We start from the raw sequence: 13,950 nt of genomic DNA on the forward strand, positions 1-13,950 counted from the left end.
TTAAAAATGACGTACTGCATACTTATTCTGTAAACTGTAACTGTAACTAAATTACAATTACGAACAATAGTAACGAAGGAATCAACTAAAAGTATTGCCTTATAATCTTCAATAGTAAACCACTAACTCATACTCGACGTAATCAATGCGTAGCATCGTATAGAAGTTCCATATCAATGTAAATTCCGCATAATTAAATCACGAAATTGTCTGCCTTAAAAAATCATAAACCTTTTGCAAAAGCTCTACGTGTTAATTCTATTGTAACTGGCTGCTATCTGTGTAGCAGGTATTCAAATTATTGAAATTAATTTCAATTCTAGCACGAAAATAATATACTATACATATTAACTATACATCATTAATTAGACAGAATAACTTTATTACTCAAATTTAATAAGAACTGATATCGTATCTGTTCGCTATGAGATTCACATTCGACAAAAAAATTAAAATGTTGAACGTAATAATACATTGTGATTAAATTTATTGATAATCTGCTTATCGATAAGAGTAACAGCTATCAAATCCAAATTAAGATCTGAGGCGATCATAATTAATTGCGTAAGACTGATATCCGATTTAGGGAACCTTATGAGATTATGACCAGCATCAATTTTAGCACATACAGCATTTACTTGAAAGCTACTTCGCATGATCATTTTTTATAAGAAATATTTACATATATCATGATTTTAAAGATAAGAGTATCTTATTTTGCACGTACTAATACTGTGAATTAATATTTACGTTCCTTCATTATGCTTAAAGGTAAAATATATCTACATGTATTGGCAATCAATCAGGCTGCAATCTATCTTAAGTATTAATACTGATTTTTATCTCTGAGCGAAATCAATGCTAATCATCAAGAAATTAACATAAGTAGGTAGCTATAAAGAGTACACTTTATCAAAAATATACAATGTACAAGAAATTGTAAAATATTTTTAGAGACAAATTTATAGATAACAGTAATATATTTTACAATAATAATAATACCAGTCGGTTCAGACGGAGGTATGAACAACTACAGAAGAACTAATTTAGGTATGGAAGCTAGAATATAATGAGATCTCTTACTGCTAAGTCAGTATAAGGAAAGCAGGAGTTCAGAATTCATATCGTACTAGAGAGATGTAATGCGATAATAGATACCATAAACATATAGCATTGTATCTAAATTAATTATTAGAGATTCGAAATGTGTTTAAGATTTCAATTTGTGAATGCACATATTATATGATAATCTTATTATTGATTATGCAAATCAAAGTTAATGTGATTTCTAGAGATAAAAATACGAAGATTTAATTCTTTACGTTGATGTTAAAAAATTTTTCAAAGTCTTGAACTTTGTAATCTATTAATACTTTCCAATAATTGTGGCGCTTCTTCACATATTACAGAAAGGATATTGTTAACATAAACTTGTAAAAACTCCTTTTCTCTTTCCTTTCTTTGCAAATCTTTAATTAATTCATTCTAACAATTGTAAAAAGACAATTTGGTAATTAATTATAATAGATTGGTATTACTAATAGCATTATCTGAATCGAAAAAACTTAACATAATGCAAAAATTACCTTATTTTTATCGTTTAACGATGTATGATTAGCTGCATCATCTGAATTGGAAAAAAGAAGGCATACTAATATGAAATAGCTAATATACATACCAATGTATACCTAATATCTATAAATAGTTACCTTGAACTTGAATGCCTTGCAAGCGTTCTGTTATATCATTGCCCGTCGCATATTTTTGTAATAATCGCAATGCTCTATCACGTTCACCAGTTAGAGTTGTTAATTGATCGCCCTGAATAATATTTAGAATTGAAGAATCCCAAGAATATAATTTAAATAACACATTTATCTATTATTCTTGTGTTCTAATAAATGTTTTAGTAGAATTGTAAAGGGGCCGTATACGAGTATTAACATACAAAAAGTCTTATAGATCTGCAAACTAAGGGCGATCTATTACGGTCACGCTTGTACAATTACTGCGATATGATCGAATCAAATATTAACATAAAATATTCTGGAATCTAATTTCTATAACTTTAGCTACTTAATAAGAGATGATTTCACCTTGAATAAATAGTGTAAGCCAATATTAGCTTTTTGCTCTGGAATTTAAATTTTTAATAAAAGGGGTTGTAATAGCTAAGATTTATAACCATTGCATCATTCAAGGCATTCCGAAAATTTTATTACAATGTAAGATTAACCTGTATCTGAAATTAGCTGCGAAATTTTAGAACTATAGAAGCAAGTAGTATTTTATGACTCCAATAAAGAATATGGTAAGAAAAATAAGGGGTGCTAGGTGTAACATTATGATCTTATATAGAAGATGCCTAGTATAGTAATATCCTAATATACGAATACTTATCATATACCGTTTAAGTACTGTATTGTATTACATTCATAATGTACGACATCATGACTACATATAGACGACATGCTATACATATAAAGACATTATCTCAATCCCATCTAAAACCTATAAATACCCTTGTACGCTAACTCGTTAGTCAGTTCCTACATTCCTGCTATCTCAAATACCTTATCTATAACAACCATATCATTGTTAGCCTGTAACTTGTATCTCAATAAAATCCTTTATACCTTCTATCATCGTCTACCTTAAAATACTTTACGCTACTTAAAGAAGATATCATTACACTAGGTTACTTATAAAATTAGAGCTCTTAAGGAAAGTTATATAGCAAATTAGCGTAAAATTTAATTTGGGATTAATACAGTCAAGAAAAGGTACATTATAAGAGTAAATTAAATAAGATCATGCTACTGTCAGGATCGATTAATCATGGCTTTAACCAACTGATGAGATTATATTCAATATATTTAACGTTAAGAATTTGCTAGATTTTCAATGCTAGGCATACAATGGCTATGAAATGAGTACTTATGACCCAGCAGGGATAAATTTTTTCGTTGCTAATAATTTAGTATCCAGAAGAATAGATGATAATAACAGTAAGTTGCATTAAACAAGGAATAAAATTACCTTAGACTTGTTACTATTTTGCAGTTGCTGAATTTCTTTATCCTTTAGTGCTATGACAGCTTTTAATTTATCAATTTGTCCCTAAAAATTATAATATAATTTTAAAGAAACGATTCATGTACATAAATCTAATTATCTTAACAATCTTCATAAACAACGATTTAAAAGTATTATATACCATAAAGATCAAAATATCATGACTATTGTAGCTCAATTTTCTTCACCTGTTTGTCGTCTAATTCTTGAGAATGAATTTGCTGAGCATTTTCTAAATCGACCTTAGCGTTGGTACTTATTATACTATTTTCTATTGCCAACGCAGCTCTTTTTTGCAAAGCGGTAACTATGTTTCTTAGCTGATTGATCTAAATGAAGGGTAGACCTTATTCAGTTTCAAAATAATTTTGTTTTATTTCGAAATTAAAATATGCTGACCAACCTCTGCTAAAAGTTTTTCCAGTGTTGGGGAATCATTCATTTCTTTTTGTAGTTTTTGGATAAAAGCGATATTACTTTGATTAACAGGGATCGTGATTGGCTAAATTCGAAAGAATTATTTCTAAAATTAATAGCAGTCAGCTTTATAATCATACTGTAATTCCTTAAAAATTTTTCAATTAGATGAGGAATAATAACTACTAAATTTTTCAAAGTTTACTAAACAGAATAGTATAGCCTTACCCTTTCTTGACTATTTGCAGGCGGATAATCATTATTTTTACTGCAAATAATAAAAAACGATAAAGCAATCATGATACTTATGTAAATATTCTCTGTACAAACCTTAATATCAACTCCACATCTTCCCCACTTGAAGACAAACTAGAAGAAGTGCTACGTAGTTTAGACCTCTTCAAGAGCAAAACTTGTACATTTTGATGATGAACGGCATGTAAGCATTCCTCTTCATCGAATATGCGATTTCCTAGAATAAAACAAATATTTTAATTATTAAAGTTTCATCTTCACTTCAATTTAAGCAATGTAAAAAATTTACCTCCATGAGTCAATTCGACTAAGCACCAGTCTTGTAGATTATCTATATCTACTTTCCGAGATTTAAGTTGTTGCTGTGTGATTTCTTTCGCTGTCGTAGAAGTTGATACTTCGTAAGTTGTTAACTGATCGCTTGGTTGATCATTCAACATCATTTGCATCTAGTGATATTCACAAAACGTTTATAATTTACTTTATTCGCGCCATAGACATTATAGCATGTCTAATTTAATTACCAAAAATTTAAAATTTATAGTGTGCTTAAAGTAGAATATAATTAAAAGGATACACTATCCTATCTATTTGAATCTACATGCATTTCAAAGATTTTGTTTGGTCATTGCGAAATGTTAATCGTAATTGAACATATCTTTGACGTGAAACATCGTACCAATTAATCTTACTATAGGTAGAACTCTGAGATGTCATACTATTTTAATTACAATTACCTTTATTATTTATTATATAATTTTTGTTTCGTTTGTTACCTGTATTTTAATTATAGGCAATTTGCGCTTTAATTCGAAGAATAACTTGGAATTTTTGGGCCATTTCATTTGTATAGGCAGAGGATAGTCGTCGAAGTTAAGTTCTACTGCTGGAACTATTCAATAAAGTAAATAAAAGGCTCAAGCTAAATCTGTAAAGAAATAATATGTACGCAGTTCTATTTCTATGTTCAATAAGTATACGGAGTCGAATATATGATTACTGAACTAATAAAACCATAGAAAGAGGTTGCATGTATACGGTGCTACTAATTGTTATATATATTGAAACATACACTCTTGTTATGACCGTGTCCAACTGAAATATGATCGCTAGTACAATTCTACGTACTAATTGCATTATTGATTTATAATTAACACAGTGATTTTGTTCTAGATTAAAACTTGTAAACTCTGTACTACAAAATTTTATATGGTATTAGTCAACCTTTCGGGCGCCTATAAATAAGAACGTCAAGTGGCCATGAATTTCAACAGAAAATATTAGTACTGATCACTTACTGCATTAATAATTAGCAACATGTTTAAATCAAGCTTATTACAGAAAAAATTATTACTCCTTTTTAAAAAGTTATCATACGTATACCAGAGAGCCTCTTGTTACTACTTTTATTATGTAAGAGTATATATTCAGTAAGGCTGGTTAGGCTTCATTTGTGACTACTAGTAGATAGATATCTTTTAATTCTAGTTACTAGTTAAACTACTTACCTGTTTGATCGAGTGATTCTTGCGAAATATAGTAGGTTTTCGGATCAGTGTGAACTTCATATTTTTCCAGTAAGTTTTCAATAACTTGCAAGCAATTAATCTGTGGTGCTACTTTAAAACCTTTGTAGGAAGGTCCAGGGACAGATTGACCACGATGCAAAATACTCGCATCAATCCTAAGTAGGCCATTATCTTCTTCTTGGCTTTGACTACGTACTTTCTTTTTGTCATCATTAGAGCTTTTTGTACCAGGTTTAAATATCTTACTGATTCTAGTAGTGATCTTCTTTCTGTCACAATCCAAAGTTTGAAGTTACAGTTCTTATTCGTAACGTTTCGAAACATGTAACTATTATTATTTCTATCAAAGTGTGCATGTGTGACGTATATTATAGGGTACAAATTATAGAGATATGAACGGAATTTGCAGATATGTTTAGTATACAGAACTATTTTTAATATAAACTAGCTACACCACACGTTCTACCAACGAATTATTCATCCCCTTAAAATCTACAGTGCTGTGCATTTAATACAGTCTAAATCTACTATTGCAATATTCATATTATATTTAGGCATTACTGAGTGAAATGAGAGTATACATAACATAATGTCTTTAGTAATACTGTATTATCATAATATAGAATCATTACAAATATTGAAGGGCTTAGTGATAGAAGAAAATGTAGAGGGAGTGAAATTGCAGCTCAGCTGTTAGAATAGAAGAATTTGAATTGATAATGTATAGTAAATAACGTATGATGAAGTACCAAATAAACTGTGATCAATGTTAAATATTGTTTCACGTTTAACAGCAAAATACTGATACTATGAAGATGCTGTGTACTCAATTTAAGCAAGAAAATGATATAAATCTATTACTGACTTTTTATTCTTAGCTGATTTATCTTGTTTTTCTCCAAAATTTTGTTGCATGTATAGTGGCAGATTTGCTCCAGAGCGGATTGGAGGAGACGAAGGTACACCGTGTGACGGAAGATCACTATCATTACCTGTTGAAAACGTCGAACTGTTTAATGTTGCTGAGTTGTCAGAAATTGTAGTAGTATTAACAATTTCTTGAACAGGTTGCGAACCAAATAAATTATTTTGATTTTCGATATTTTGTTGACTAGGGACAACTTTGGGCTCGAATTCACTTTGTGTTGGAATAGAATTGTATGGTTGGATACCGCCACTTGTGGGGACTTGACCGATTTCAGCATAAGGTGAAGACCCTCCGTTTTGGTGTTTTAGATCATCATTGCTTTCTAAAAATGGTGTTTGATTATTTTCGGCAGTGGTAACCGTTCCGTTTGAATAATTTAAGATATTTTTATTATTGAAATCGATGTCAACATCGACACCATGACACCATGGAGGAGATTTCATAACTTCCAAGATTGCCAGGGCAAGTACTTTATCGGAACCATTAGAATTTTTTGCAATTTCTACGACAGCGAATAAGCAATTAAGTGCATATGATAAAAATGTAACGGAATAACAAGCATGTTTGTTGTGAATTTAACAAAAAGTGTTGCATACCTTTTAATGAGTTATGTAATTCTGAATTCTCCCGATCAGGTTTGTTATTCATAAAATAAATTTCAGTAGCTAGGACTTCTCTACGTTCTTCCAGATTTAGCTCAGGATGCTCTGTTAATACCAGCAAAGAATTTATTCAATGTACATAACTATTATATGAAAATTAATAGGCGAGGCACACTAATCATTCGATCATTATAATAAGTATTGACCACCTTTATAGTATCTAATGTAAAAAATCTTACCAAATAATTTAGAACCTAAATTTTGGATATCTTTACCATTTATTGCATTATCTAATAAAAAGAATAGCGAATTATGTTTAAAATTCATATTTACAATTTTTAATATCAACTGTGATACGATAACATTATTGTAATCACTTTGTCTCACCGATCATACATTCTACAATTTTGAATTGATTATAATTGATTTCCGTAGCATATTAGTGAAATATAATGTAGAATATCTTCGAATGTGATGGCTACGTATTTATAAATCATCTTGCTTCAAGTAGATACATAATGCTAAAGTAACAGCAACGAAAACTTGAAACATACCCATATACATAGTACTAGTTCATCTGAATAATTAATAGGTGACTCTTTACCATTAAATCACTTTCTTATGTTAAATATATATTACTATTTATAAGACGACACGCCTCCAAACTATTTTTAGGTTAGCAATTAAAGGATTAAATTGCAACTGTAATCAATTAGTATATTATAAATATTTAAAACTATTATTTAAAGAAATTTTTATATACTGTATGTTACATGCAACCATTTACGAAAACGATAATAATCTTTTATTATCCAGTACTTCTTTTTATCGATTTTTTTAGCAATATTACCTTCACAAATAGCAGCTATTTCTGGCAATCCAATAGAATTTAACCACAAAGAAACATCGTCTGAGTTCATTGATTTGATAGGAATACTAATTTTTCGGTTCATGGATGTATGCAACTATTATGAGCGAACACACTTTATTATATATAATCCATTGGACATTTTGATAATATACCTAGCATGACGTTTTTATGTACATTGCGGTGATTTTCTATATTACCTTATCATCTACTTCAGTTGATTCAAGATTCAAATCCTTATCGTGATCTTCTGTTATTTGACATATACATAAAAAGAAACAATTATAAATGCAGGCCCATACCATTTATTGATTTACTTAGTAACAATTTTAATTATTATGATTGGATTTGTGAGAAACTCAAGATACCGTAAATTAAATTACTCTTTTGACTATTTTAATTCATTGCTGTAATGCGTCATACTATTCAGTGCACATAAACAAAAAAATTACATTACCATTTTGTATGGATTCTATTTCTTCTTGATAATGGTCATATATACTACCAATAGTAGGTATTTTATGATCTTGTTGCTCCGATATTGGATTTCTAATTTGACAGTTACTGGCTTCATTGGTAGATAATTGTAATGGATGTTCTTTAATAACTGAATTTTCCAACGGCAATTCAGAATTGAAATTTTTTAGCTTGGGCGTAGCTTCGTTAAGTTGGGAATCCTGTTTATTTATTCCATCATCTAACGACTGATTGAAATAATTAGCAAACGGTTCGTTAGATTGCTGGTATAATAGGTCATTATCTGATCGATCCAATTCCGAGGTAGATATATCAGATGAATGTTGTTGGTACGGCGAAATACTTTGGGATATGATGCCATCAAGAGGAATTACTCCACGAGTTGCTTCTGACGAATAACGTGAAAATTTATTAGTTGAATCTATTTCTAAAGAAGGTAGCGTTTTATCTAATTCGTTTTGGGAAGCTAATTCTGATAGATCTATAGCAAGATCCGGTGGGCTTTGCTGATCATTGTTAATGGTTTTTTTCTCTATAAAGTCATTTACTAAGTGGGATTTAGGTTCAATAGTTTGAATATCATGATTAGGTTCTGTTGAGCTATCACGATTTGATTGTGACATAGATTTAATATATCGATTCGGCTTAGGTGGGATCTTGATCAGCGGATCAATGGTTTCATCCGGGACCGGACTGAGTGTTTGATTACTTTCAACATTAGTTTCTTTTGACAGCTCGTTCACAGTAGGGGACTCAGATTTAGCAGATACTTTATCCCGCACGGGGATGTCTTCCGATGTATTGGTATTAAATGGATCATGAGAAAGTTGATGAGGTGACCGTGGAGATGATAGCGGAACATAATAATATTTGTCATCAATCAGCAATAACTGTCCCGCAACTGTAGCATTAGGATGGCGCAGAGCATCGTCGTCGGGCTCTAGAGAAGAAATAACTTCGTATGATGGATTTTTAACAGCAATATTTCGCGATACACATGTATAATCGTTAGAAACAGGGTCTGGCGCTACTTCACCATTATCTGTTGTTGTTGTTGCTGATCGTGCATCTTTCTTAGAACTGGAAAAGGATTGATTTTGCTTTTGGGTATTGGATGATAACCTCGCCATTCTTTTTTGATGTCTTTTATCTTTAGCGTCATCAACTTTATTAAAGAATAGGCCAAACCTTCTCGCTGCTATAGCTGCTGCTTCCGCTCCGGCTGATGCAGCGACTGTTGCTAAGTCTTTGCGATTCTCATTGTTAAAACGTAGTATAACATTCTCTAAATGAATAGTGCTCTCCTGAGATACATCGTCTCCTTTAACTTTTTTAGGGATCGTTGGAAATGTCTTTTTGGCTCGGCGGCTGCTTTCATCCTTACCTTTAGTATTATTATTGTCATCTACTTTGAAATTACTTTTCTTCTGAGAACTTGGCAATTCACTCTCTGGAAGAGAAGGTTTCTTTATTACGGATAAGCCTTTGTTATCCTTTACAGGAATAAAATGAAATGATTAAGATCAATTGTGAAACACAGTTATATCATGCAGGAGTTTGGGTTAATAATATTTAAACGTACTGATATCAGAATACATACCGAATCTAAAGTCTTGTTGTATTCAGAGTTTGGTTTAGTAGCTTGATTGGATGTATTTTCATTTGATGTCGGAGACTGGTTAGGTGCAGATTTATCAGATTGTTCGCTAGCAGTCCTCTTAACAGATAAATCTGTTGGAACAGATTTCATATCGGCCTGAGGTGCCTTACTAGGTGGTGGAGTTTCTGGTAACGGAGGGGCTATCTCTGTTTGAGGACTGATTGCTATCGGTTTTCGTTCCTTTTTAGTTAAATCACTAATAGAGCTCATTTCTGAAGCTTTACTAGCAGGCTTAGGATAGACAAGCGATACCTGAAACAGAAATTGAACTGTAACGTAACAATATTAAGAAATATTGGTAAAACGGCCGTATCAGTTGATCTACCCGTAAACCCATTCATCCTATGGAGGAACGGTAACAATTTATAGTATTTAGCAAAATTACCTCTTCTTTCGATTTTTCGACAGGTTTAGGCTTATTTTTTATTAATTCACTTCTTAGTTTCATAATTTTATCCATAATTTTATCTCTTAACATCGCATATCTTACTCCAATTTGTTCTATATAAACAGATGTTCAGGATTGTTTAATTCTGTTAACTAAGCGTTGCTAACGTAGACTAGCATCTATTTATGCGTACTAATTCGGTAGAAGCTATCCTTTAGTTATTATACTTTGAATTTCAATAATTATAACTAACTATTCGTGATTGTAATCTTGATTTCTTCTAAGTCAAAATCGCGAATTCTTAATATTAAGAAATGTTTAAAGTTACGAATTACCCAATTTTTCCTTTGTCATTTTCTCAAGCTCCTTTCCATCGATTTTGTTAGCTATATAATATAAAAAGTACATCAAATTGTTATTGGTTGATCATTTATAAATGAAATTATTAGAAAGCAAGACTTATCATCTTTGAGCTACTTTAGTATGGGAATATGTTTCGTAAGACCTTCAAATGCGTACATAAAGTCGTTTTGACAATTTCATAGCCAACACAAAAATTTTTAAAAATTTGTTGGAACAATCAGAATTATCATCAGAATATTATATAATACACCTATAAAATCTTTAGGTAGCAACAAAATAATAGAATATTTCTATTGTAATAAATAGAATATTTCGTGCTTCATAAAGACTCTCATCGTAACTCCTCTCTTAGAAATATCTGATGCAGATATATGCTCGTATGAGGAGAATTTCAGTAGAAAATACGAAGTCATCTTGGTTCGTTATATATTGAGTCTTCACTCTTTATAAAGTTTATATCTATGTTTGCTCTTGTGTATGCTGTATATCTATATTTGTTCACGTCTACAGTTAGTGAAGGCGCTATGCAATGCAATTGTTGTGATAATTTTCCAATTCTACAATAAACTACCTAATTTTTATGAGTATACATACGGACTGACGATGCAACGATAAAATGAAAATGTTTTGCGCTAAGCTGAAGACATTTGAGAAAATTTATTAAGATAATTTTAAGGTCAAATACTTTCATAGAAGACATAATAGTGGTAATACCAATTAAAATATGTTAAATTAAAACTGACGATATGATAATACGTATCGATATAAATATATATACAGTACATGTTTCGCAATTAACAGGGTATCGTACTCACTCGTAAATCGTCGTTTCATAGCATCTAAACCCACACTTGTTAACCAGTTTCCTACATCAGAAGGTGTCCATTGAATAAGAGGTTTATCTATATTTAGTTTGGGACACTCTTGAGAAGAATCGCTAAATGGACTAACAGCCGAACGAAAAGGAGAGTAACTACTAGATTGGCTACCAGAACTTAAAGGACTTCCAATATTACTGCGAACCGAAGCAGTATTTACAGTAGTATTAGCCTTTATTAGGTCTTGCTTTTCATTAGCAACATTTGCATCGATTTGTTCTGCTTTCTCAACCAATTGAGATGGTATAAGTGGGGGAGGGGAGGACGGTAATTTAGGTGGTACCATTGGATCATCAACTGAGTCTACAGTTTGATGCGACGGTAGCAACGATGGTACAAGTGATTCTAAGTCCGGCGTCGGTTTTGACGATACATTATCACCTTCATTGTGAACTGAAGAGAAATTAGCATCCTCATTAGGATCAGCCTTGAATGACGGCTGATAATTGTTTTCCTCTATTTCAGTAGTTCCTTTGGAATGATGAGTGTCTGTGTTATGTTGTTGATGTATTTCTTCTTGCGGATCTTTCTTATCAAAATGTTGAATATTATTATCTTGCGTTGTTGTCAAAGACTCCAAAGACGGCGATATAGATACTACTCCTTCGTGCTGCTGCAATTGATATTGATTTTTATTGTTTTCATCACCATTCATGATTATACTTTCATCAGCATTAATTTCATATGGTTGCTGTGAAGGCGAGTTCTCGAGATATATCTCGCTCGCTATCGGAGCTGCTGATTTATCTAAGTCCACGTTCTCACGATATTGTGCTCGTCTTTGAGACAGTCTCTCTAGTGAACTACCAGAATGAGATCGCGCATGATTTGCTAAATTTTTGTGATTATCATCATCATTAAAATGATGCTTTTGAGTTGATAATGTGAACGGTTTATAACGTCGTCGTAATTGCTTATTATCAGTACCAAGGTCGGATTGTGTTCGTAAGCGTAACAGATTACTAGAATTATTATTTCGTGTATTATCAGCTGAATTTCCTAGAGTCGGATTATCATGATTTGGTAGAGCTCGTAAATGACTGTAATTTCGAGCTAATGATAGATCAGTTAATGGTGACGTTCGTAACTTATCTGCGAAAGTAGGCAATTGATTATTAGGGCGAAAATCATTCTTGGATTTATCTTCCTGATATTCATGACTTTCTTGGTCTGTCTTTAATCGATGAGATAATCTTAATGAATGCCGACCTATGCTTGATAGTCTAGGTAGATTGCCTGAGACGTTATCGTTGTCGTTGTCATGAAGACCGTCACGATCATTCGTAACTTGATAGCCCTTTTTGCTTTGAAACGCCGGGGATGTTTCTAAATCGACATGGTAACATTTCGGAAAATATCAGTAAAATAATTGTCTTTGCAAGTAAATAAAACGTTATGGTAGAAAGAAGAACAGCTAGCTCAGCTAAAATCATCCTTGTTTATGGGTTATGATGTCACAAATTCTTTATGAGATAATTTGGATATACCGTTATACTGTATCTAAATTGTACAGTAAATTCGAGTGAAACTGTTTAGCTGAATCTGAGAACAAACTGGTTTTAAATGTCATACTGCTTTAGCTGAGTTGCTTGAGCACCACAAAGAAAAACGATGCATGGATGATTAATGTGTTCACGTCAATTCGAGAATTCCATATAACGAAAAGATTCGATTCATAGTTGTTACATAACTATCAGTAATTTCGTAAAATGCTTACAAAAATTAAAAAGTTGATTTCAGTTGGCCAAATTAACAGTTATAAATAAGTAATAGCCTCACTGTGGTCCATAATTAATTAATAATAATTAATCGAAATACGTATATTACAGCCCTAAAATACTACAGTACATGCTCTTGATTAAGAGTATTACTTTTGTCACCTGTTGCATTGCAGCATTTAGTTAATTCGTATATCTTTCTACGATAGATCAATTTTCGTTAAAACAAAACATTGCACTAAAAATTTGGACTCAATTTAGGACGATTTATTTTTCAAAGATTACATTAATGCCTTTTTATCAATCACGTTAATTATCAGCAGGCTGTTGGCCTGGAAACAATCGTTTTTTCAATCTAAACTTCATTTCTTGTACATGTTTATATATTTCACTTAATTTTATTGTGTTTATGGTAAAGTCTATAACTTTTTCTGTGTGTGTCTGATTGTATAACTTGCAATTAATAAATACCAATATGACTAGTCTTACTATAGGCATGAAAATGAAACGTTTGAGGTATCTTCTAAACACTGGCAGAAATATCTCCGTTATTACTAAACATGATTTAAAATGTAATAAATGAAGATCTAAATTATTTAATATTAGGTAAGAAAAATCATATCATTGAGCATTCTCTGGGTAATCAATTACTATTTTATTTGCTCTCTCTCATCTCACCTACACGCAAGTATTCACTCTTGACTATATATTTGTAGTGAAGGATTGCAATGTAGCCCATGATGCATATTTTATAACTGAAATCTTTAAATGCTATAAATATTTTAAAGTTAA

General features: G+C 31.5%; 1 protein-coding gene across 1 annotated transcript; it reads right to left on the bottom strand.

Moving 5' to 3' along the window:
- Positions 1–1,341: 1,341 nt before the first annotated feature.
- On the bottom strand, positions 1,342–13,897 carry TRIADDRAFT_59731 (uncharacterized protein; the record flags this gene model as incomplete). The annotated part of the gene is made up of 22 exons (XM_002115832.1): positions 1,342–1,485; positions 1,587–1,627; positions 1,710–1,821; positions 3,040–3,120; positions 3,264–3,404; positions 3,479–3,577; positions 3,721–3,760; positions 3,823–3,964; positions 4,037–4,196; positions 4,524–4,639; positions 5,256–5,545; positions 6,142–6,706; positions 6,801–6,911; positions 7,046–7,096; positions 7,657–7,771; positions 7,875–7,924; positions 8,132–9,644; positions 9,752–10,063; positions 10,197–10,312; positions 10,535–10,585; positions 11,378–12,766; positions 13,837–13,897. 22 exons carry the CDS (start codon positions 13,895–13,897, stop codon positions 1,342–1,344), a joined length of 5,700 nt encoding a protein of 1,899 aa, XP_002115868.1.
- Between the last annotated feature and the right edge of the window lie 53 nt (positions 13,898–13,950).

The sequence above is a fragment of the Trichoplax adhaerens genome, genomic scaffold, assembly GCF_000150275.1.
Source record: "Trichoplax adhaerens TRIADscaffold_12 genomic scaffold, whole genome shotgun sequence".
NCBI lineage: Eukaryota > Metazoa > Placozoa > Uniplacotomia > Trichoplacea > Trichoplacidae > Trichoplax > Trichoplax adhaerens.